This window comes from Coloeus monedula (genome assembly GCF_965178545.1).
Source record: "Coloeus monedula genome assembly, chromosome: 32".
NCBI classification, from domain to species: Eukaryota; Metazoa; Chordata; class Aves; order Passeriformes; family Corvidae; genus Coloeus; species Coloeus monedula.
This window is the reverse complement of record NC_138812.1, coordinates 1,998,169-2,021,523: the sequence shown is the minus strand read 5'-3', so window position 1 is coordinate 2,021,523 and position 23,355 is coordinate 1,998,169. Positions and strand designations below refer to the sequence as shown.

General features: G+C 57.4%; 1 protein-coding gene across 1 annotated transcript; it reads left to right on the top strand.

Moving 5' to 3' along the window:
• Positions 1 to 867: 867 nt before the first annotated feature.
• Positions 868 to 23,106, top strand: LOC309583701 (uncharacterized protein; the record flags this gene model as incomplete). Its single annotated transcript, XM_082299493.1, has 5 exons — positions 868 to 872; positions 1,988 to 2,114; positions 15,361 to 15,380; positions 17,551 to 17,702; positions 23,024 to 23,106. 5 exons carry the CDS (start codon positions 868 to 870, stop codon positions 23,104 to 23,106), a joined length of 387 nt encoding a protein of 128 aa, XP_082155619.1.
• Positions 23,107 to 23,355: the final 249 nt, after the last annotated feature.

Sequence of the window (23,355 nt, the reverse complement as noted above, 5' to 3'; positions counted from 1 at the left end):
GGGGAAGGTGCAGAAGGGGGGGGGGGCGATAGGGGGCTGGGAGCCCCAAACAAAGCGGGAGGGGGCTGGGACACCCAAATTGAGCTGGAATGGGGCTGTGGATTGGGGGAACGCTGAGAAAGGGGAGGAGAGGGGAGGGAAAGGTGGAGTTGGGGCAGAAGAAGAGCGGTTCCATGGGGGTCCAGCCCTGTCCCCCAGCACCTGAGCCCTGGAGCGATTCCCTGGGGCTCTGGGGAAGGGAGGGATCCGCACTGGGGGGGTCCCCAACCCCCCTGTCCATGCCTGGGGCTGATCGGGGCTCCCCCCACACAGCAGCCGGTGCTGGGGCAGCCGTGGGGCAGAGGGGGTGGGAAAGGGGGGGCAGGGTGGGAGTGGAGGAGGAGCGGGAGGGAGAGGAGGGAGAGAGGAGGAGGAGGAGCTGGAGAACCACGAGGTTCCACCGCCCGCCCACTGTGTCCGCAGCACCCCCAGCCCCGGTAGCATCTTCCCCCCCATCCCGCAGGTGAGCGGGGAGGGGGAGCTCACCCCAAATCTATCGGGGCATCACCAGGAGGGGTTTTTTTGAAGGGGTGTTTGGAGCTTGCAGATTCTGGAATCGAGCCCCAGATGTCCTTGCATGTCCCTGGGAGGGATTTTTTGGGCCAGAGGGGATATGTGGGTCTTGCAGGACTCCAAAGCTGAGCCATAATTGCCCCTTGGGGGTCCATGTGAGGATCACCCGGTACTTGCAGGGTTGGACGTTGGCTTTGGGGATCCCCAGGAGAGCTGGGGGCTGGAACATGGGACCCCTGGAGTGAGGAGAGCAGAGAGGGACGATACCAGAGCTGGGGGACCCCAAAGAGCCTGGAGGGGTGGGGGGGCCTGGAGATGAGGTGGGGCTGGGACCCCTCAGCCCTGAAACGGGGTGGTGAGGAGAGGGGGGAGCCCCAAGTGCCTGGAGTGGAGGGAGGCTGAAGAGGGGACCCTGGGACCTCTGGGAGCCGAAGTAGAATCAGGAAAAAAGGGACCTGTGCGACCCCCAAAGCCCCCCAGCATCCCTAAGCAGGACCCCAGAGAGGGGGATCCCCAGGACCCACGGGACCCCCAGCAGCCCTGACAAGGGGGACCCCCAGAACCCAAAGTGAGGAGACTGGAAAGGGGGGACTCCTGGAGGATTCTTTTGGAGTCACTGTCAATTTCTTGTTGGTTTTTATGGACACCGGTGACTTCTAGAGATGGACTTGAGCAGTAGGAAGCCCCAACCCAACACACTCATCCCTTGTTTCTCCCCAGACCAGGATTTCCCATTCCAACCCTTGGCCAGATGGAGGAGGAGGCTGCGAGGAAGAGGAAGATGCCCCGGGAGCCCCAGGCAGGTGAGGAGGAAGTCAGTGCCCCTTTCCCCTCTCTCCTGCTCCATCTCCCAGCCCAGCATCGCCCCCGGCTGCAGGACAACCCCGCTGCCGACGCCGTCCTGCCGGGGACGGACTGGGGGGATCTCCTTGCCCTTCCCTGTGGCCCGGAGGCAAATCCCATCCTCTCCTTGTCCTTCCTCCCCAGACAAGGAGCTGAGCACAGAGCCCAGGGAGGACAAATCCCCGCGGCAGAACCTGGTGGAAGAGGCCGTTTTGAGCGGCTCCACAGCGCAGGAATCCAACGGGGAGGAAAAGCCCCGGAGATCCCGCAGGAGGAGGGGCTGCAAACGCAGCCCAGGGTGCTCTGAGGAGGAAAGACCCACCCTGTGCCGGGAAGGCGGCCGGAGATGCAGCCAGAGGTCAGAGCTGGTGGTTCATGAGCAGCTTCACGATGGGGAGAAGCTCCACACGTGTGGGGAATGTGGGAAGAGCTTCAGGTACAGCTCTCACCTGATCCGCCACCAGCGCATCCACACCGGGGAGAGGCCCTACGAGTGTGGGGAGTGTGGGAAGAGGTTTCAGACCAGCTCCAGTCTCCTCCTGCACCAGCGGATTCACACGGATGAGAGGCCCTTCCGCTGCCCCGACTGCAGGAAGGGCTTCAAACAAAACTCCCAGCTCGTCACCCACAGGCGCATCCACACAGGGGAGAGGCCCTACGAGTGTGGGGAGTGTGGGAAGAGGTTTCAGACCAGCTCCCATCTCCTCCGGCACCAGCGGATTCACACGGATGAGAGGCCCTTCTGCTGCCCCGACTGCAGGAAGGGCTTTAGGTACAACTCTGACCTCATCAAGCACCGGCGCATCCACACCGGGGAGAGGCCCTACGAGTGTCCCCAGTGTGGGAAGGGGTTTCAGACCAGCACCACTCTCCTCCGGCACCAGCGGATTCACACGGATGAGAGGCCCTTCCGCTGCCCCGACTGCAGGAAGGGCTTTAGGTACAACTCTGACCTCATCAAGCACCGGCGCATCCACACCGGGGAGAGGCCCTACGAGTGTCCCGAGTGTGGGAAGAGCTTCTCACAGAGCTCTACCTTGACCAGACACCAACGGAGGCACCACTAAGGGAAGCCCTGCGAGTGCCCCGACTGTGGCAAGAGCTTTGTCCTCTGCTCCAACTCCATCTCCCATCAGATGAGCCACGTTTGGCAGAGCCCTGGTGACCCACATTCCCTGTGATCCGTGTTGGGAAGAGCCCTGGCTGGTGCTCTCCACCTTCTCCTGGATCCCCGTAGGCACCTGGGTGAACGCAGGGGCAGGAACATCCATCGGGACTCAGATCAACATTGGAGATTCAATGGGAAGAGCTGATTTTTTACCTTTACACCCTAAATTTTTCATCTACTCTGTACAATTGTTTCTTCTGGTGGTATCAAGCAACCCTGGATGATCTTGGAGATCTTCTGCAGCCTAAGTAATTTCTGTGTTAATCCCATTGAAACAGTAAAAATTGGCGTAAAAATAAATTAAACAAAGAGGTCTAAAGCGGTGCCACTTTACCAGAATTTGGGGGTGAATTTGGGGTTCAGGGGAATATTCGGGAGGATCTGAGTGTTGTGAAGCCATGAAGCCAGGCAGATTGGGGCCACAATCTCGTAGTTCTGGGGGCAGAACATGTCCACCTGAGCCCATCTGTTCTCCAGGAATTCCGGTTGTGTGTCCCAGTCCCTGGCCTGGGTCTCCCCCTTTGGGGTGTGGCCCTCAAAGTGCCCAAATCGCTGCTGAAGTGCCCAAGCTGCTCTGGGCTGTGGATGTTCCTTTCCCCCAGCCTGTCCTGGTCGGTACCATGGGGGGTGGGAGGGGGTTTGGGGGCTCCTTGGGGAACTGGGAGGGGCTTTTGTGGCCCTTGGAGCCACTTACAGTGATGGGATGGGGTTTAGGGGAATTTTGAGGCAGTCTCTGAGGGAGTTTTGGGTGCTGGCAGGGCTGTGTGGCTGGGAGACAATTTGGGTGTGTGTTTGGGGAGATGGAAAGGGGATTTTGTGGCTTTTGGGGCCATTTCTATTGCAGGGAGTGGTTGGGGGAGTCCTGGCTGGGAGCTGTGGGGTGGTTTGAGGGGTCTGGGAGTGGCTGTGGGGCTGGGAGGGGGTTTTAGGGCAGTTGTGACCTCCCCCCCAGACCCCCAAAGCTGCCACCAGAACCCACCCCCCGAGATGCTGCTGGGGGTCGGGGGCTCCATGTGGGGGTTCACCCTCCTGGCACTGCACGAGAAGGTGAGGGGGGGTCCACAGGGGCCGTGTGTGTCCCCCCAGAGCGTGTGTGACCTCCCCCATCCCGGTGTCACCCCCTTTTCCCTGCCCACAGGGCTCCTGAGGCAGCCCCTGCTGCCCCGGGAGGGAATTTGGGGAGGGGGCAGAGGGGGTGCGCAGCCCCCGCCGGGGGATGACCCCGGCCCAGCGCCCTTCGTTCAGCACCGAGCTGGGCTTGGGGCCGCAGGAGGAAGAGGCCGATGGGAAGCAGATCCTGCAGGGGGGACAGGGCTTGGGCTCAGGGCAAGGTCCTGCCCTGCACACCTGGCTCAGGTGTGAGCCTGCCCCGGGAAGGGAGCGGGACATTGCCATCCCCACGGATCAGGGCTGGGAGCAGCGCTGGGAGCACGGACATGGAAATCCTGGGAGCCACTGGGACCGCCCTGGGGGGTGAATGATCCCCCCCAGCACCTTTCCAGGCCGCCCTGCGAGCTGAGAAATGCTCGCTGGGCCTCGGCCTTGGCCAAGAGCCCCCGGGCTCAGCTGCTCTGAGCTCAGGCGCTGCCGGCTCCCGCAGCCCGCCCAGGGCCGCCCTGCCCGTGCCGGGGCTGTGCTGGAATTCTCTGCTGCTGCTGGGCCACTCGGGGGCTCTGGCCCAGCAGGAAAGGTGACCCTGAGCCAGGAGCTTTCCTTGGCCGCAGCAAAGCCTCGGCACGGAAAGACCTTCCCAGCGCTGGGCCCTGGGCCGGGAGGGATTGTGCCACCAGAGCTGTCCCTCCATTTCTTCTGCCAGGCAGCTTTAGCACATGAAAAGTGGAGAAGCCAGAGCTGCCTCTCAGCTTTCCGCAGTCCTGCAGAGCAATCCTGTGTGGGAAGCAGCCTGGGAACAGGGTTGAGGTGCCAGGGCAGGGGAATTGAGAGCCCTTTCCTCCGCCGTGGGCCCAGGCTCTGGCCCTTGCCCTTTGCAATGGCCCTGCAGCTGCCAGAGGGGCCTTTTTGGCTCAGCTGAGAGCAGTCCTGCTGCAAGGCTGTCCTCGAGCTGCTTGGGCTGCACATGTGCCCAGGGAATGCTCATTGCTTGCAGTCTCAGGCGCTGTGGGTGTGCAGGTGTAACTACTGCAGGAGGGAACAGCTCTGCTGGGGGCAGTTCTCTTTTTCTTGGTGGTTTTTCTGTTGAAGGAACGTTCCCTGCCAGCTCTGGGCAGAGCTGTGTAGCTGTATGTGCCACTTGTGTGTGGCACTGTGGCTCAGGAGGTGGCCAAGGGGAGCTTGGCCGAGGTGTGGGCAGAGGAATGGCCATCAGGCCAGGCTGGGGGGTCAGCGGCCGGTCAGTTGCGTTGCGTGGCCGCGGCTCTGGAGGCTTGTGTGGGAGCGTGTGCAGGGCTGGAAGGCTGGGGCTGCCGCCGCTGTGTCCCAGAGCCGGGAAGGCCGGGGCTGGCCCGGCCCTGGCCCGGCCCCGGCCCGGCCCCGCCAGCTCTGGCAGCTGCCGGCGGGGACACAAAGGGCAGCTCCGAGCTGCGGCCGCTGCGCTGCGGCCGCACAAAGGCAGCGCCCGCAGAGCTCCAGGGCAAGGTCCTGGCCCTGGCTCGGGGCTGGGCCGGGGTCAGCGGCAGAAAATCAACTTGCAGCTTGGGCCCCGCAGCAGGGAGGAGCAGCAATTGCTGGCTGAGAGAGACTCTTGCCAAGGGCCTGCGGGGCCGGGCCCCAGGGAACGGCTTCCCGCTGCCCGAGGGCAGGCTGAGATGGGATGTGGGGCAGCAATGGTTCCCTGGCAGGGCGCTCAGGGCCTGGCCCAGGCTGGCCCCAGAAGCTGCGGCTGCCCCCGCATCCCTGCAAGTGTCCCAGGCCGGCTCGGCCATTGGGGCTTCCTGCCCAGGAGGGCTGGGCTGGGCTGGGCTGGGGCTGCTGAGGGCGGGATGGGCTCTGCCTGAGACAGCTGAAGGCTGCGCATGATGAGGCCGGGGGGACCCCGTTCCTCAGTGGGTTCTGGGGTATCCCACATTCCTGAAGGGATCTCAGGGTATGTCCCGTTCCTGAGGCAGTTTTGGGGTCCCCCCAATGCTTCGGGAGAGGTTCTGAGAGGGGGGCTCTGGTGCTTGGAAGGGGGACCTATTGTCAGGGATGTGGGGAGCCCATTTTGGGAAGGATGCTGCTGTTTCTGGCAATGTTGAGAGGTTCTGAATGGGCTGTGGGGCCCTGGCTCTCATTTTGGGACTTGAGGTGAGCCCATGGGCACAGCAAGGCCTGAGGAGAGGTTCCAAGCTCCCATTTGGGATGGAGGGATTGAGCGGGTGCCTGCAATCAACTCAATGCCAGCCCCAATGTGTCGATGGCAGCCCCAAATGGCTCGATCCGTCAGCCCCAAGGCCCGGCTGTGGGGAGTCAGGAAGCACAGAAGGGGAATTGGTGTCCAGGAGGGGTGGGATGGGATGGGATGGGATGGGATGGGATGGGATGGGATGGGATGGGATGGGATGGGATGGGATGGGGGTGGCATTGTGGGGGTGGGATGAAGTTTGGGATTGATGGGGTGGTTTGGGCACTTGGAGTGGGGCATTTCAGGAAGGGAAAGAAGGAGCTGCTTTTGGGGAGGCTCCTGCTGCTTTTTGACAATTTTGGGGCCTCTAGGTGGCTTCTGGGAGGTTGCAGTGAATTTGGGGAAGGTGCCGAAACCCCCTGCAATTTGGGGGGCTGAGGTGAAGTCCCCACATTTTGGGAGGGTGAGGGGATCCCAATTGGGAGGGGGTCCTGCTGCTTTGCACCCCTTAAGTGGGGTGAGAATTGGGCAAGGAAGGAAGGAAGGAAGGAACAAGGAAAGGAAGGAAGAAAAGAAAAATAGAAGAAAGAAAAAAAGAAAGAAGGAAAGAGAGCAACAAGAAATAATAAAAAAGAAAAAAAAAGAAAAAAATTAAAAATGAAGGAAGGAAGCAAGAAAGATATAATAAAAATGAAAAAAAAGAAAAGAAGAAAGGAAGAAGATCAAAAGACATATAAAAAAGGAAATGAAAGTGATTAAAAAAGAAAAGAATTAGAAAGAAAGCAAGACTAAATAACATGAAACCAACAAGGAAAAATTATTTAAAAAGAAAAGAAAAATCATTAAAAAAATGAAGCAAGGAAGCAAAAAGATAATAAAAATGAAAGAAAGGAAGAAAAGAGGAAAGAAAGAAAGTGAAAGAAAAGAAAAATTAACAAGAAAATGAAAAAAGTGAAGAAATTAGAAAAGAAGAAAGAAACAAAGAAATGAACAAAGAAAGCAAGAGTACATAACATGAAACCAACAGAAAAATAAAAGGAAAAGAAAAAAAAAGAAGAAAGAAAGAAGCAAGGAAGAAAGAAAAAAAGAACAGAAAGACACAAGAAAAAACCAAAAGAAGAACAGAAAGAAAGCCAAAAGAGAATGAAGGAAAACACAAAGCAACAAAAAAAATTTAAAAGAAAGAAAAAAAGATAAAAGAGTGAAGTATGAAGAAAGCAAGCTAAAAGAAATGAACACGAAAATTTAAAAAGCAAAGGAAAGTAAAAGATAAAGGAAAGACTCAATAATGTGAGACCAAGAAGAAAAATGAAAAAATAAAATGAAGAAAGCAGCAAGAAACAATTAAAGAACCAAGAGAAATATTGAAAAATGAAGAAATAAAGAAAAAAGCAAGAAGGTAATAAAAATGAAAGAAGGAAAGGAAGAAAAAAAGAAAGACTGAAAACATGAAACCAACAAGAAAATAAATGTTAAGAAAAGTCAAAAAAAGAAGAAAGAAACAAGGAAGAAAGAAAATGACAGAAAGAAAGACATGAGAAAAAATAAAAGAACAAGAGAACCAAAGAAAGCAGAAAAAGAAAGAAAGATGAAAAACAGAAAGCAACAAAGACAAGAAAAAGAAAAAAGGTAAAAAAATGAAGGAAAGAAAAAAGAAGGAAAGAAAACGAAAAGAAATCCACAAGAAAATTTTTAAAGTGAAGAAAAAGAGAAGAAGAAAGAAAGACTAAGTAATGTGAAACAAAAAAACTTTAAAAAAAAAGAGGAAAGAACCAAAAAAGAAGGAGAAAAGAAAAAAAAGAAAGACACAAGAAAAAATAAAAGAAAGAAGAAAGAAAGAAAGAAGAAAGCAACGAAAAAATAGGAAAAAGAAAGAAAAAAGAGGAAAGAATGAAGAAAGAAAGCAAGCTAAAAGAAATCCAGGAGAAAATGAAACCCTTGTGCCACTGCGGGACCTTGTGCAGCCAAGGAGAGCATTGTGAGAGTGCGGGGCCACGGAACCAAGGGACCATTGGGACCTTGTGGGGCCTCCTGGACTCAAGGGACCATTGCCACACTGTGGGGCCTCATGGAATGAAGGGTCCATGGTGCCACTGCAGAGCCAAGGACACCATGGTTACACTGCGGGGCCATGGAACCAAGGCACCATTGGGACACCCCGTGGCCTCATCCTCTGGAATTCCAACACATCTGAGGGATGGCAGCACCTGCAGGCAGCACGGAAGGATTCTGGGGAGAGCCTTTGATCCCTGCTCCAAAGGAAATCAGAGAGAGAGCCCTGGTCAGATCAAGGCACCTTTTCCTTTTCCTTTTCCTTTTCCTTTTCCTTTTCCTTTTCCTTATCCTTTCCCTTTCCCTTTCCCTTTCCCTTTCCCTTTCCCTTTTCCGTTTCCTTTTCCTTTTCCTTTTCCTTTTCCTTTCCTGGTGTAAACTGTTGACCTGCCTGTAAGGTGCAGCAAAAGCTTTGCAGGGTTTGGTTCAAGGTCCCCAAGGTTGGAAGAGGGAAGTGTTCGAGTCCCTTCTAAGAGAAGGCTTGGAGTCTTTGTGCCATGACTGCCTGGGATGCATGGAACAAGTGTGTTCTGGCAGACTCTGGGACCTCGAGAGCAATCCCATGCAGGAGCCAGCACTGGCCCTGCACCCTGGTGGGAGCAGCGTGGTGCGGATGGGAAACGGGCAGCTGGGTGTGCAGTGGGAACCTCGAGCCAGGTCCTAGAAGGCCAGGCTTTAGCTTTGAACAGAGCAGCACAAAAAGCAGAATGAATGACCTTGCCTAGAAATCCCTGAAGGACAAAGGGTGACCATATGGATTGATTTGAACTCTGGGTTTGGAATAAGACACGCCCAGGGAGCCACATGGAAGGAAAGGGCACAGAGGTCTCCAGTGAGCACAAAAAGAAATCAGTCCCCTACTGCAGAGTGTGCCAAAGCCAAAAGAAGTGGCCCTGCTGCCCTTGTAAAGCCCATGGGTTTGGAGACTCCCCAGGTAATCCAGGGAATCCATTGGCTGACCAAGCAGCTCAAGAGGGGGCTGCAAAAGCTCTCCTTGCACTAATACCTAGCAAAAACTGGAATGTTCTGCAACACAAACCAGATTCCAGTGATCAGGACAGGCAGTCAGCCCCAGCAGCAGCAGCAGCTACGGAAAATCCCAGCAGGTGATTGGTAACCCCGTGTGGGCAGGTAATTGTAGCTCCACAATTAATGTAGAACGGAACTAAAACATCAGCAAACACAGGAGGAAATGGAGAATCTGGTGGCCAGTTTACAAAGGCATCTAGTAAGCAGAAAAATGGCAAAAAATAATAGATCAGTTGTTGAGAAAGATGGGATTGGTTTTGAAGGAAGAAGGCTGCCTGCAGGGCTGGTTAAATGGGAATCACCAGGTGATTTTGGCCAACTGATTTTGCAGAAGTGCCCAGGCAGAAGGGGACTGACACATTTTGGCATTGATGGATCCTTTTTCTGGATGGCCAGAAGCTTTCCCATGTGGCACCAACAAGCCAAGGGAAGGCTCAGAAGCTTTACTGAAATGAATATTTAATAGCACTGGGACTAACTCTTGTAAGCCTTAAAAGGTGCATGGTTCTCAACAGATCATTGGGGCTGGACTCGCCTGTACATCCTTTCCAACCAGGAGATGCGGTGTGCATCAGAACCTGGAATTCTGGAACAATCCAGCCAAAGTGGAAGGGACCATCTCAAGTCCTCCTGGTAACCTACCCTGCACTCAAGGTAGAAGGAATCCAACTTGGGGTTCATCACATGTGGGTAAAACCAGCGAGCACACATTAAACACAGCAGAAACAAGACTGACTGACACCGTGGGGTTTGGGGTTTTACATAAATCCTATTGTTTGAGGTATTGAATATGATTTTCTAAGGGGATACTATTTATTGGATCTGGATAAAGATGATCAATAATTGTGTATTTATAATAATAATAGAAACGATGTTCCTGACTTCTGGGAAGGGAAATGCGGTTTTCAAAGTCAGTTCAAGGTGTTGGCAGATGACAGAATGTAACCCCTGTAACAGCTTGTTTGCCAACACCAACCTCTGCAGAAAATCCAGTGCCATGGGGAGCTTCAGTCAGCAATTTGACAAAAATCTGGGAACACGTGTGGGAAGGAAATAGCACCCAGGGCACCTGGACAGGGATGGAAGGAGAATATTCCTTCCCATGGACACATCAGAACAATAGTGCTGAGAATTGTAACATCTCCAAAGCAGATCTGGAAATTACCTCAGGAAATATTGATCAGCTGACAGATTGCACTGATACCCCCTGGGGCTGTCAAATTCCAGCAGTATGGAATGGCCCTCAGACAGGACACTGGGAATGTTTCCAGCCAGTTCAGGGGTGTCTGGGCTGGGCAGGGAGCCCAGGCCTCCCACAGGACCCCTTAGAGGTGGGTATAAAATATCCAGATTTAACAAGGTCAAGGCCAAAGGATCTGAGGACCAAGGAAAAGTGGGATTGCCCTGGGACAGACACTTGAGCTGTTTGGAATGCTGAGGTCCAGCGGCTCCTGGCTGTGGCCCAGGCTCTGAGGCTGGGCTGTGTTTGTAGAAATGATTCTGCCTTTCTCAGGGACACCTGGGCTGAGCCAACAAACAAGGAGCCTTGGAGAGGCACAGAGTGTCAGCAGGACACGGTCAGATCCTTAGGAGCCCCAGGATGGGTGGGAAGGGATGGAATTTGGAGCACACGTTTGCCCCTGGGAGAATCAGGAGCACCACGGACACTGGGGGTATGAACGTTCCGTCCCTCGTGCAAGGAGTCACCACTGGGAACCCGACTGTGGGGAAAGGTTAAAGGGGATGGAACTGGGAAACATCCCAGTGCGGGAACTCCAGCGGGATGGATTTTAGAATCCATCTCTGCTCCGCAAAGATCTGACTTTAGGAACAGACCAGCCCCACACCATTGGGCTCTGCAAATGGGAACTTCAGTGAATGCAGCTCCTTTGGGGTTTGCTGAAATAAAGGAACAATTGCCAGCCCCAGCTAAAATGACCTTCCAGAGCAGATTGGCTTTAGCCCTATTGCTGCTACATGGACAGGGAGTGTGTGGATTCTTGAACTGAAACAGCAACACTTGTTGTGTGCACATTCCAAATGTGATGCTGGGTTGGATGATCAGGTAGAGAGGATAAAATCGGCTGCTGCATCCAGCAGGGAATTAAGGGGAGGGTTAGACAGTAACTGTTTGGATAAAATATTTCAAGGACTTGGATTTTCCCTGACTGATGGTTGGCCTCACTTTTGCAAAGTCTAACTGGGATCACAGCACTACTTGTGCTTATGACACTTGCTTTGAGCTGTGTAAAGAACATGGCTGTGAAAGCAGCTGAGGAACTCGTGGGATGTGAGTAAAGGAGCAGAGTGAGGCTTAGGAAAGCTTGAAGGGAAGAGAAGCTTCACAGCCCTCCAAGGAGGGGAGATTTGCCAGATGAAAAACTGTTTGCACCTGGTGGGTTCATACAATGCTTCTTCTCCAAAAGCCACTGGCCATGGACCCGCCCAAGGCTGATTCTGTGGGCAGCAACCAGCCCAGGTGTGCCAACTTTCACCAGTTCACCGGGCAGTCAGGGCTGGCTTTGGGGTCAGCGACCACCAGGGACCCCCAAGGAGACCCCCAGGGCAGAAGAAGGGATGTGCAAAGGGGTGGGGGAAATCTGCAATGATTTTGGGGCAATGATGATCGTGTGTGTGTTTCTGGTGGGACAATCTGGGAATGTGTCTGTGAAGCACAGTCTGCAAACAGGAACATTCCTGAACTCGGCACCCACGGCTTTGGGAGGGGCTCTCCCCTCGTGCATCCGGCCCAATAAAGAATGCTGCTGCTTCGTGCTGCGCTGGTGCTGAGGAGGTTTTGTTTCACTGAAGTTTTGGGAACACCTCTGTGCCTGTGTCACAGACCCACAGAGCAGCTGTGATGTCAGAAAGGGGCTGTGTGACATCACAGAGTGGGTTGTGACATCACAGGGTGGCTGTATGACATCATAGAGTCTACTGTGACATCATGGAGCACCTTTGTGACATCACAGAGTGGTGCTGTGGCATCACAGATTGGGCTATGACATCACAGGGCAGAGGTCAGATATCATCTAGCAGACTGACATCACAGAGCACTTGTGACATCACAAAGCAGGTTGTGACATCACAGGCTGCTGGTGTGACATCACAGAATGGTCGTGTGACATCCCAGAACAGGCTGTGACATCACAGGGTGGCTGTATGACATCATAGAGTCAGCTGTGACATCACAGAGCAGCTGTGTGATATCACAGAGAGGACTGTGACATCACAGGTGGTGTGACATCACAGAGTGGCTATGACATCACAGGGTTGCTATGTGACATCATAGAGTGAGCTGTGACATCGCAGATAAGGCTGTGATATCACTGGGCAGAGGTCTGACATCATAGAGGAGACTATGAAATCACTGAGTGGTTGAGAATGTCCAACACCAAAGCTTTGAGCCAACAACAGCTCCTGGAGGGGATTCTGCCCCCTCTGCCTGTCCTGGGAGCCCAAGGGCAACGCCCCGGGCACAACAGCCCAGAGTGCTGGAGCACAGTGTCCCTGCGCCAGGCCGTGTTCCCTGGCTGTCCCCTGTCCCTCGGCTGTCCCCTGTCCCTCGGCTCTCTGGGGCCGGGGGTGGCAGCAGCCCTGGGGGAGAACAACCCTGAGCCCCGGCTGGGCCAGTTCCCCCAGTTCCACCCGGGGTGGGGCCCAGGTCACTCCCAGCATGGGCCCTGGGGCTCCCAGTCACCCCCAGTATGATCCCAGTCACTTTCAGTTACACTCAGTATGATCCCAGTCACTCCCAGGATGATCCCACTATGATCCCACCATGGTCCCAGGTGTTCCCATTCACCCGTCTGTGCCCCCCAGATTTCTTCTGCAGCCCCCCCGTCAGAGTGGGGGTGGGGGTCGAGTGCTGGTGCCCCCCTGCCTGCAGCAGATCCAGCGGTGAGGGGAGTTCAGGGGTCCCTCAGCATTTGGGGTCCCCTGGGATTTGGGGTGAACCCCCCGGGCCCCCCAGGATCTCCCTGAACACGCTGACGCTGCCCGTGCGCAGCGAGAAGGTTCATACCCGGCACGGGGTCCCCAGCTCTGTCACCGGCATCGCCCAGGTACCCCAAAACCTCCCGGGAATCCCCAACACCCCCCCCGGGGAACCCCAACCTCTCCTGGGACCCCGAAAATATCCCCGTGACCCTCCAAAAACTCCCCAGGACCGCAAAGCCCCATACAGACCCCCCAAAACCCTCTCAGGACACCAAAATTCCCACGGGACCTCCCAACACCCCCCAGACCCCCTTGAGAAGGTTTATACCTGGAACGGGGTCCCCATCTCCATCACCGGCAGGGACCCCAAAACAGCCTCGGGACACCCAAATATTCCCCTTGTGATCGCCCAAACCCCCACTTTGAGACCCCTGAAAACTCCCCTCGGGAACCCCGAAAAACACCGGGACGCCAAAAACCCCCGGGACCCACAAAACCCCCCCAGGAGCCCCTCGCGAATGTTCACACCCAGCACGGGGTCCCCATCGCCATCATCGGCACCACCCAGGTACCGCCAAACCCTGCCGGGACCCCCAAACCCTGCCGGGACCCCCAACTCCCCCCGGGGCTCCGCTGCCGGAATCAACGGGAGTGGTGTTGCCCTTTTAACGGGAGTTACAGTGGGCACCGACTTTACCGGGGCATCTTAAAGCGCCGATGGTAGAGCGAACCCCAACATTTCACCCGGGGGGCACTCTCCCGTTTGCTGCACTCGGGGGAGCCCCGAACGGCGACGGCTCCTGGGCTGAGCCCCGCACTCAGCCGGGGCTGGGGAGGGAACGGGGAGGGCTGGGACGGGCTTTGGGGTGCTGGGCTTAACTGGGGGACCCCACTGGAAGCCCTTTGCCGCTGTCCCACCTGCCCGGATCCCCCCTCTCGCACCCCTTTGCCGCTGTTGCCCCAAAGCTCCGCTGCCCCAGCTCGCTCTGGGGTGACCCAGCCCTTTCCCATCGTGGCCCGGCCCGGCCCCGCTGCCCCGAGAGCTCCCGGGCCGCGGCCGCAGGCACGGAGGAAGGGCAGGAGGAGGAGGAGGCGGGCCAGAGGAGGAGGAAGAGGAGGCACGGGGGGAAGAAGGAGGAGCCGGAGCAGGCGGAGGAGGCTCCAGGTGCGGGCAGCGCTCTCTGGATCCGCAGCCGCTCGGGCCGGGAGCATCGCCCGCCCCGCATCCCGCAGGTGCCCGGGGAGGGGGAGCTCGGCCCAAACATGCCGGGCGGTGTTTTTGGAGGGGGGAGGGATATTTGGAGCTCGCAGGGAATCGATTTGGGGCTCGCTGTTTCATGCTGTCTGTCGGGGCGGGCGGCGCGATGTTTGGAGCTTGCGGGGCTCCAAAGGCGAGCCGCAGATGCCCCGGCGGGGGCGGATATCGGGGGATCCCGGGAGGTGTTTTTGGGGGTGGCGGTGGCGGCAGAGCCCCGGCGGGGGCGGGGGGATGCGGGTCCCCCCGCGGTGGGGGTTGGGCTTCCCGGGCCGGGCCCTCCGAGCTCTGCCGGGGCCCCGTGGGGACGGCGCGGGGCCGGCGGGGGCGGGGGGACACCGGTTTTGGGGAGCCCCGGGAGAGCCGCGGCTTCCCTAAGCGGGACCCCGGAGAGAGGAGAGCCCCAGAAGGCCAAAGCGGGGAGCCCGAGAGGGGGGACCCCTGGGATTGGCGGGACCCCGGCGGGGGGGTCTGGGGGCTGCAGGGGCGGCACGGCCGGGAAAGGGGCTCGGGGGTGCCGGGGCCGGGAAAGGGGCTCGGGGGTCCCGGGGCCGGGAAAGGGGCTCGGGGGTCCCGGGCCGGGAAAGGGGCTCGGGGGTGCCGGGGCTGGAAAGGGGCTCGGGGGTCCCGGGCCTGGAAAGGGCTGCTCCAGTATGAGCCCAGTATGATCCCAGTATGATCCTGGTCACTTCCCCTCACTCCCTGCAGAATCCCTGTTACTCCCAGTATGAGTCCAGTCACTCCCAGTCACTCCCCATTAGGATGCAATTTGCCCCCAGCACAGTCTCAGTTGCTCCCAGTTCCTCCCACTTTTGCCCAGTGTATTCCCAGTTCTCCCAGTTGCCCCAGCATAGTCCCAGTCACTCCCAGTATGATACCAGTCTTGCCCAGCAGAGCCCCAGTCACTCATGTTTGCCCGCAGTTACCCCCAGCATGGTCCCAGTTCTCCCCAGCACATTCCCAGTCACACCCAGTGTGGTCCCAGTCACCACCCGCATGGTCTCGGACACTCCCAGTATATCCCAGTTGCCCTGACCATTCTCGTGGTCATTCCCAGGCACTCCCAGTTAGCTCAGCATGGATCAGTTGCCCCCAGATTTATCCCAGTCACTGCCAGTACATCCCAGTTGTCACCAGCATGCATCCTATCATTCCCAGTTCCTCCCAGTGCATCCCCAGTAGGCACTCAGCATGGGCCTGGTAGCTCCCAGTAACCCCCACTGACATGCACGATAATCCCAGCAAGGCCCCAGTCACTCCCAGTATGATGCCAGTGGCCCCCAGGGTGTTCCCAGTTGCTCCCTGTCAATGCCAGCATGAGCCCAGTAGCCTCCAGTATGATCCCCGTGACTCCCAGTATATCCCAGTATATCCCAGTCACCCCTAGCATGCTCCCAGTCACTCCCACTTCTACCCAGTTGCTTTCAGCGCGATTCCAGTTGCTCACAGCCACTCCCAGTCAATTCCAGTATGATTCCAGTCACCCCCACTTCTTCCCAGTTTCTTTCAGCACGATTCCAGTTGCTCACAGCCACTCCCAGTCAATCCCAGTATGGTTACAGTCACCCCCAGTATGCCCCCAGTCACTCCCAGGTACTCCCAGTACTATTCCAGTCATGCTGGGAGTGACTCCCTGTCACTCCCAGTGTGGGCCCAGTTGCTCCCAGTATGAATCCAGTCACTCCAAGTTACTCCAAATACGATCAATCCCATTTGCTCCCAGCATGGTCTCTGTTGTTCCCAGTCACCTCCAGTACGGTTCCAGTCATGTCCAGCACCTTTCCAGTCCCTCGCAGTCTGATTCCAGTATGATCACAGTCCCTCTCAGATACTCCCAGTATTAGCCCAGTCAGTTCCAGTAAGATCCCAGTATGACCCCAGCATGGGCACAGCTGCTCCCATTATCTTCCAGTGTGGTTCCAGTTGAACCCAGTTGCCCCCAGTTCAGACCCAGTCACTCCCCACATGAGGTTGAGCGCTCCCTGAATTCACAGCCCCCACCCGTGGGATCATCGCCCCCCATCCCGCAGGTGCCCGGGGAGGGGGAGCTCGGCCCAGATATCCCGGGGGGTTCCCTGGGTTGGGTTTTTTGGGGGGATGTTTGGAGAATGAAGAACTCCAAAGCTGAGCAGAAAATGCCCCTTGTGAGGACATTGGGGGTCCCCAGGAGGTGTTTCTGGGGGTCCCGGTGGCGGTGCCAGCAGAGCCCTGGCAGCGGGCAGGGGGATGTGGGGTACGCCCCGTGGTGGGGGTTGGGTCTGCCCGGGTCAGGCACGGCCACCTCCAGCCCGGAGCCAGGGGGCTGCGGGACCCCTTGGGAGAGCCGGAGGGGGAACCTCGGGAGCCCCAGAGTGGGACGAGCAGAGAGGGGCAGTACCGGGAGCAGGGGAGCCCCGGCAGTCTGGAGGAGTGAACCCCTGTGACCCCCAGGGCCCCAAAGTGGGGAGCCCAGAGAGGGGGGAGCGCCGCCATTCGCGGGACCCTCAACAGCCTGGAGAGGGGCAGGGGGGACTCCTTGGACCCCCTGCACCCCGAAGCAGAGAATAAGGGGAGAAGGGACCTGGGGACCCCATAACCCCCAGCATCCCTAAGTGGGGAGACCAAAGGGGGGAGCTTTTGGATTCCTGGACTCCCAGCAGCCTGGGGAGGGTGGAGACCAAGTAGAGAGGGGGACCCCAATAAAAGAGGGGGACCCCAGCAGCTGGGACAGGGGGAACCCCCGGACACCAAAGGGGAGAGACCAGAGACAGGGAACTCCTGAGAGGCTTTTTCAGAGCAGATTTTTATGGACACACAGTGCCCAGTGACTTCTAGAGATGGACTTGGGCAGAGGGACCTTAAACTCAATGTGCTCATCCCTTGTTTTCCCCAAACCAGGATTTCCCATTCCCAACCCTTGGCCAGATGGAGGAGGAGGCTGTGAGGAAGAGGAAGATGCCCCGGGAGCCCCAGGCAGGTGAGGAGGAAGTCAGTGCCCCTTTCCCCTGTCTCCTGCTCCATCTCCCAGCCCAGCATCGCCCCCGGCTGCAGGACAACCCCGCTGCCGACGCCGTCCTGCCGGGGACGGACTGGGGGGATCTCCTTCCCCTTCCCTGTGGCACGGAGGCAAATCCCATCCTCTCCTTGTCCTTCCTCCCCAGACAAGGAGCTGAGCATGGAGCCCAGGGAGGACAAATCCCCGCAGCAGAACCTGGTGGAAGAGGCCGTTTTGAGCGGCTCCACGGCGCAGGAATCCAATGGGGAGGAAAAGCCCCGGAGATCCCACAGGAGGAGGGGCTGCAAACGCAGCCCAGGGTGCTCTGAGGAGGAAAGACCCACCCTGTGCCGGGAAGGCGGCCGGAGATGCAGCCAGAGGTCAGAGCTGGTGGTTCATGAGCAGCTTCACGATGGGGAGAAGCCCCACAAGTGTGGGGAATGTGGGAAGAGCTTCAGACGGAGCTCCCACCTGATCGAGCACCAGAAGATCCACACCGGGGAGAGGCCCTACGAGTGTGGGGAATGTGGGAAGAGCTTCAGGTACAGCTCCAACCTGATCCGCCACCGGCGCATCCACACCGGGGAGAGGCCCTACGAGTGTTCTGAGTGTGAGAAGAGGTTTCAGACCAGCTCCAATCTCCTCCTGCACCAGCGGATTCACACAGAGGAGAGGCCCTTCCGCTGCCCCGACTGCAGGAAGGGCTTCTGGTACAACTCCCACCTCGTCACCCACCAGCGCATCCACACCGGGGAGAGGCCCTACGAGTGTCCCCACTGTGGGAAGCGCTTCTCCTGGAGCTCAAACTTGACCAGACACCAACGGAGGCACCGCTAAGGGAAACCCTGCGAGTGCCCCGACTGTGGGAAGATCTTTGTCCTCTGCTCTAACTCCATCCACGTTTGGCAGAGCCGTGGTGACCCACATTCCCTGTGATCCAGGTTGGGAAGAGCCCTGGCTGGTGCTCTCCACGTTCTCCTGGATCCCCGTAGGCACCTGGGTGAACGCAGGGGCAGGAACATCCATCGGGACTCAGATCAACATTGGAAATTAGTTGGGAAGAGCTGATTTTTTACCTTTACACCCTAAAATTTTCATCTGCTCTGTCCAATTCTTTCTTCTGCTGGTATCAAGCAACCCTGGATTATCTTGGAGATCTTCTGCAGCCTAAGTAATTGCTGTATTGATTCCACTGGAACAGCAAAAATTGGGGTAAAATAAAGAAATTAAACAAAGAGATCTAAAGCAGCACCATTTTCCTGCAATTTGGGGGTGAATTTGGGGTTCAGAGGAATATTTGGGAGGATCTGAATGTTGTGGGACAGCGAAGCCAGGCAGATTGGGGCCACAGTCTCGTAGTTGTGCTGGCAGAAGGTGTCCACCTGAGCCCATCTGTTCTCCAGGAATTCCGGTTGTGTGTCCCAGTCCCTGGCCTGGGTCTCCCCCTTTGGGGTGTGACCTCCCAAGTGCCCAAATCGCTGCTGAAGTGCCTGAGCTGCTCTGGGCTGCGGATGTTCCTGTCCCCCAGCCTGTCCTGGTCAGTGCCATGGGGGGTGGGAGGGGGTCTGGGGGCTCCTTGGGGGACTGGGAGGGGCTTTTGTGTCCCTTGGAGCCACTTACGGTGCTGGGACCGGGTTTGGGGGGCTTTTGGGGCAGTCTGTGAGGGCGTTTTGGGGTGCTGGCAGGGCTATGTGGCTGGGAGAGAATTTGGGTGGGTGTTGGGGGAGATGGAAAGGGCATTTTGTGGCTTTTGGGGCCATTTCTATTGGAGGGAGTGGTTGGGAGAGTCCTGGCTGGGAGCTGTGGGGTGGTTTGAGGTGTCTGGGAGTGGCTGTGGAGCTGGGAGGGGGTTTTAGGGCAGTTGTGACCTCCTCCCCAGATAGCCAAACTTGCCACCAGACCCCACCCCCAAGATGCTGCCCGGGGTTGGGGTTCCATGTTGGGGTTCATCCTCCTGGCACTGTGGGAGAAGGTGAGGGGGGGTCCCCAGGGGCCATGTGTGTCCCCCCAGAGCGTGTGTGAACCCCCCATCCCGGTGTCACCGCCTTTTCCCTGCCCACAGGGCTCCTGAGGCAGCCCCTGCTGCCCCGGGAGGGAATTTGGGGAGGGGGCAGAGGGGGTGCGCAGCCCCCGCCGGGGGATGACCCCGGCCCAGCGCCCTTCGTTCAGCACCGAGCTGGGCTTGGGGCCGCAGGAGGAAGAGGCCGATGGGAAGCAGATCCTGCAGGGGGGACAGGGCTTGGGCTCAGGGCAAGGTCCTGCCCTGCACACCTGGCTCAGGTGTGAGCCTGCCCCGGGAAGGGAGCGGGACATTGCCATCCCCACGGATCAGGGCTGGGAGCAGCGCTGGGAGCACGGACATGGAAATCCTGGGAGCCACTGGGACCGCCCTGGGGGTGAATGATCCCTCCCAGCACCTTTCCAGGCCGCCCTGCGAGCTGAGAAATGCTCGCTGGGCCTCGGCCTTGGCCAAGAGCCCCCGGGCTCAGCTGCTCTGAGCTCAGGCGCTGCCGGCTCCCGCAGCCCGCCCAGGGCTGCCCTGCCCGTGCCGGGGATGTGCTGGAATTCTCTGCTGCTGCTGGGCCACTCGGGGGTCTGGCCCAGCAGGAAAGGTGACCCTGAGCCAGGAGCTTTCCTTGGCCGCAGCAAAGCCTCGGCACGGAAAGACCTTCCCAGCGCTGGGCCCTGGGCCGGGAGGGATTGTGCCACCAGAGCTGTCCCTCCATTTCTTCTGCCAGGCAGCTTTAGCACAGGAAAAGTGGAGAAGCCAGAGCTGCCTCTCAGCTTTCCACAGCGCCCGCAGAGCTCCAGGGCAAGGTCCTGGCCCTGGCTCGGGGCTGGGCCGGGGCCAGCGGCAGAAAATCAACTTGCAGCTTGGGCCCCGCAGCAGGGAGGAGCAGCAATTGCTGGCTGAGAGAGACTCTTGCCAAGGGCCTGCGGGGCCGGGCCCCAGGGAACGGCTTCCCGCTGCCCGAGGGCAGGCTGAGATGGGATGTGGGGCAGCAATGGTTCCCTGGCAGGGCGCTCAGGGCCTGGCCCAGGCTGGCCCCAGAAGCTGCGGCTGCCCCCGCATCCCTGCAAGTGTCCCAGGCCGGCTCGGCCATTGGGGCTTCCTGCCCAGGAGGGCTGGGCTGGGCTGGGCTGGGGCTGCTGAGGGCGGGATGGGCTCTGCCTGAGACAGCTGAAGGCTGCGCATGATGAGGCCGGGGGGACCCCGTTCCTCAGTGGGTTCTGGGGTATCCCACATTCCTGAAGGGATGTCAGGGTATGTCCCGGTCCTGAGGCAGTTTTGGGGTCTGCTCTGGCAAGCCCTGGTGGCCACTGTCCCCCCTGGTTTTGCTTGTCTGGTTCACTGATGGCTGTGGGGCCCTGGGCAGAACGCTGAGAGCCTGGTGTGGCCCCAGGGAAGGAGAAGGAGCCCCTGGAGAAGCTGTAGCAGGTGGGGCTGCTGCTGCTGGAGCCACCAAGGACAAGCTCAAGGCCGACAACCTCTTCCTGGAGCTGGCTAGCGGCAGCTGAAGATGATGGCCTTTGATTGTGGCACCTTCTCCAAAGACACACTCCACGGCCAGTGTGCAGGTGAGTCCAGAGCCAGGGGGATGCTGCCAGAGCTGGGCATGGCACGGCCTGGCCGGGCACCAAAGGTTCCCCCTTTGCTGGTGAGAATCAGGGAAGGAAGGAAGGAAGGAATTCGGAAGGAAGGAAGGAATTCGGAAGGAAGGAATTCGGAAGGAAGGAAGGAAGGAATTCGGAAGGAAGGAATTCGGAAGGAAGGAAGGAAGGAATTCGGAAGGAAGGAATTCGGAAGGAAGGAAGGAAGGAAGGAAGGAAGGAAGGAAGGAAGGAAGGAAGGAAGGAAGGAAGGAAGGAAGGAAGGAAGGAAGGAAGGAAGGAATTCGGAAGGAAGGAAGGAAGGAAGGAAGGAAGGAATTCGGAAGGAAGGAAGGAAGGAATTCGGAAGGAAGGAATTCGGAAGGAAGGAAGGAAGGAAGGAAGGAAGGAAGGAAGGAAGGAAGGAAGGAAGGAAGGAAGGAAGGAAGGAAGGAAGGAAGGAAGGAAGGAAGGAAGGAAAGGAAGGAAGGAAAGAAAGAAGGAAAGAAGGAAAGAAGGAAAGAAGGAAGGAATTCGGAAGGAAGGAAGGAATTCGGAAGGAATTCGGAAGGAATTCGGAAGGAAGGAAGGAAGGAAGGAAGGAAGGAAGGAAGGAAGGAAGGAAGGAAGGAATTCGGAAGGAAGGAATTCGGAAGGAAGGAAGGAAGGAAGGAAGGAATTCGGAAGGAAGGAAGGAAGGAAGGAAGGAAGGAAGGAAGGAAGGAAGGAAGGAAGGAAGGAAGGAAGGAAGGAAGGAAGGAAGGAAGGAAGGAAGGAAGGAAGGAAGGAAGGAATTCGGAAGGAAGGAAGGAAGGAATTCGGAAGGAAGGAAGGAAGGAAGGAAGGAAGGAAGGAAGGAAGGAAGGAAGGAAGGAAGGAAGGAAGGAAGGAAAGAAGGAAAGAAGGAAAGAAGGAAAGAAGGAAAGAAGGAAAGAAGGAAAGAAGGAAGGAATTCGGAAGGAAGGAAGGAAGGAAGGAAGGAAGGAAGGAATTCGGAAGGAAGGAAGGAATTCGGAAGGAAGGAAGGAAGGAAGGAAGGAAGGAAGGAAGGAAGGAAGGAAGGAAGGAAGGAAAGAAGGAAAGAAGGAAAGAAGGAAAGAAGGAAAGAAGGAAAGAAGGAAAGAAGGAAAGAATTCGGAAGGAAGGAATTCGGAAGGAAGGAATTCGGAAGGAATTCAGAAGGAATTCGGAAGGAATTCGGAAGGAATTAGGAAGGAAGGAAGGAAGGAAGGAAGGAAGGAAGGAAGGAAGGAAGGAAGGAAGGAAGGAAGGAAGGAGTGAAAAGAATGTAATTACTGAATGAAACCAAAAAAACAAAGGTAAATAACTGAGTTCTCTTTTAAAAAATATCAATTCCCTCTGAATCCAAAGTTGCAGAAGACTTTTCACTCCACATTTGGCTTTTGTTTTTATCTCTCCTACTTCTTCAGGTTCTTTTCTTTTTTCTCTTGTTTTTAATAGATAACACCTGCTAGGAAAGGAATGCAGAGCAAAATGAGACCCATTTCTGGCAGGCACTGAAAGTGTGGGCTCCGGGTCTGGTTCCTTTTGTGTGGATCCCTCATCTCTGCGGCACGGGGGGAATAGCAGTGCTGGGAGCCAGCAGCGGGCTCAGGAGCATCCCGCTCTGGCAGCTCTGAGCAGGTGGCACATGTCCTGCTCTCCTGCTGCCCTCCAAAGCACAGAATGCATGGGCAAGTTTAGGCACAGCTCTGGGCACAGCCAGCATGGCCTGGGCACGGGAACGGGGGGCAAAGCGGGCAGGATCCTTCTGCAGCTGCCTGGGGGTTTCTGCTTTCTGTGCCCAGAGTGCCAGGATGTTCTGAAGAGGTGCTTGTCCATGCAGCCCTTGGCCAGGCCGTCCTTGGAAGAGCTCTTCTGTGAGCCTTGGCTGCAGGGTGTTCATGTGCCCTAGAGGATGGCAGCCCTTGTTTGGGGCTGTATGGTCAAAGTCAGCTGTCTTGGCTCCTCCTTGAGCCCTGGCCAGGCTTAGGAGGAAGCCAAGAGGAGGATGAAAGCAGAGGGGTAGGACAAGCTACAAAGAGAACGTGCCCGCTCTGTTTCCCCCCGGCCCCCATTTCTCCCCGGGGTGGCTTTGTCCTGCACAGAGCGGCCCTTCTGGAAACGCAGAGCAGACGCAGATCTGGGAAGCAAAGGGAATGCTGAGTCACTTGCAGCGTGCCCTCAGCCCCGCCACAGCCTCAGCACACCCGCGGCCCCCCCAGTCCCTTCAGACCCTCCAAGCCCATCGGCCCCCCAGTGCTGCCATCGCCCTCAGTGTCCGGGGTGCCCTGAGCCCCGCCAGCCCTCTCAGCCCGTGCCTTTTCCCTGTCCTCTCAGCCCCCGCCATCGCCCTCAGCTCCCGCAGAGCTCCGCTGCTCCCCCTCAGCCCCCACCGCCTCCCCACCCTCTCCGTGCCGTAGGCACCAGCAGCAGCTCAGCAGCGCGGGGCCTTGGGCGGCGCTGTCCCTGCGGCAGCCCCGGTGCCCTCAGCCTTCCCGGCCCTTCAGCGGCTCCCCGGTGCCTGGAGCCCCGCGGCCCCTGAGGGGGACGGTGCCCGGTGCCACCGCCGGTTCCCGCCGCTCCCGTCAGCTGCGGCCAGCCGGGACCTGGGGCTGAAAGCGCTGCTCGGCCCGGCCCCGCTGCCAGCACGGACCCCAGCATGGAATAGT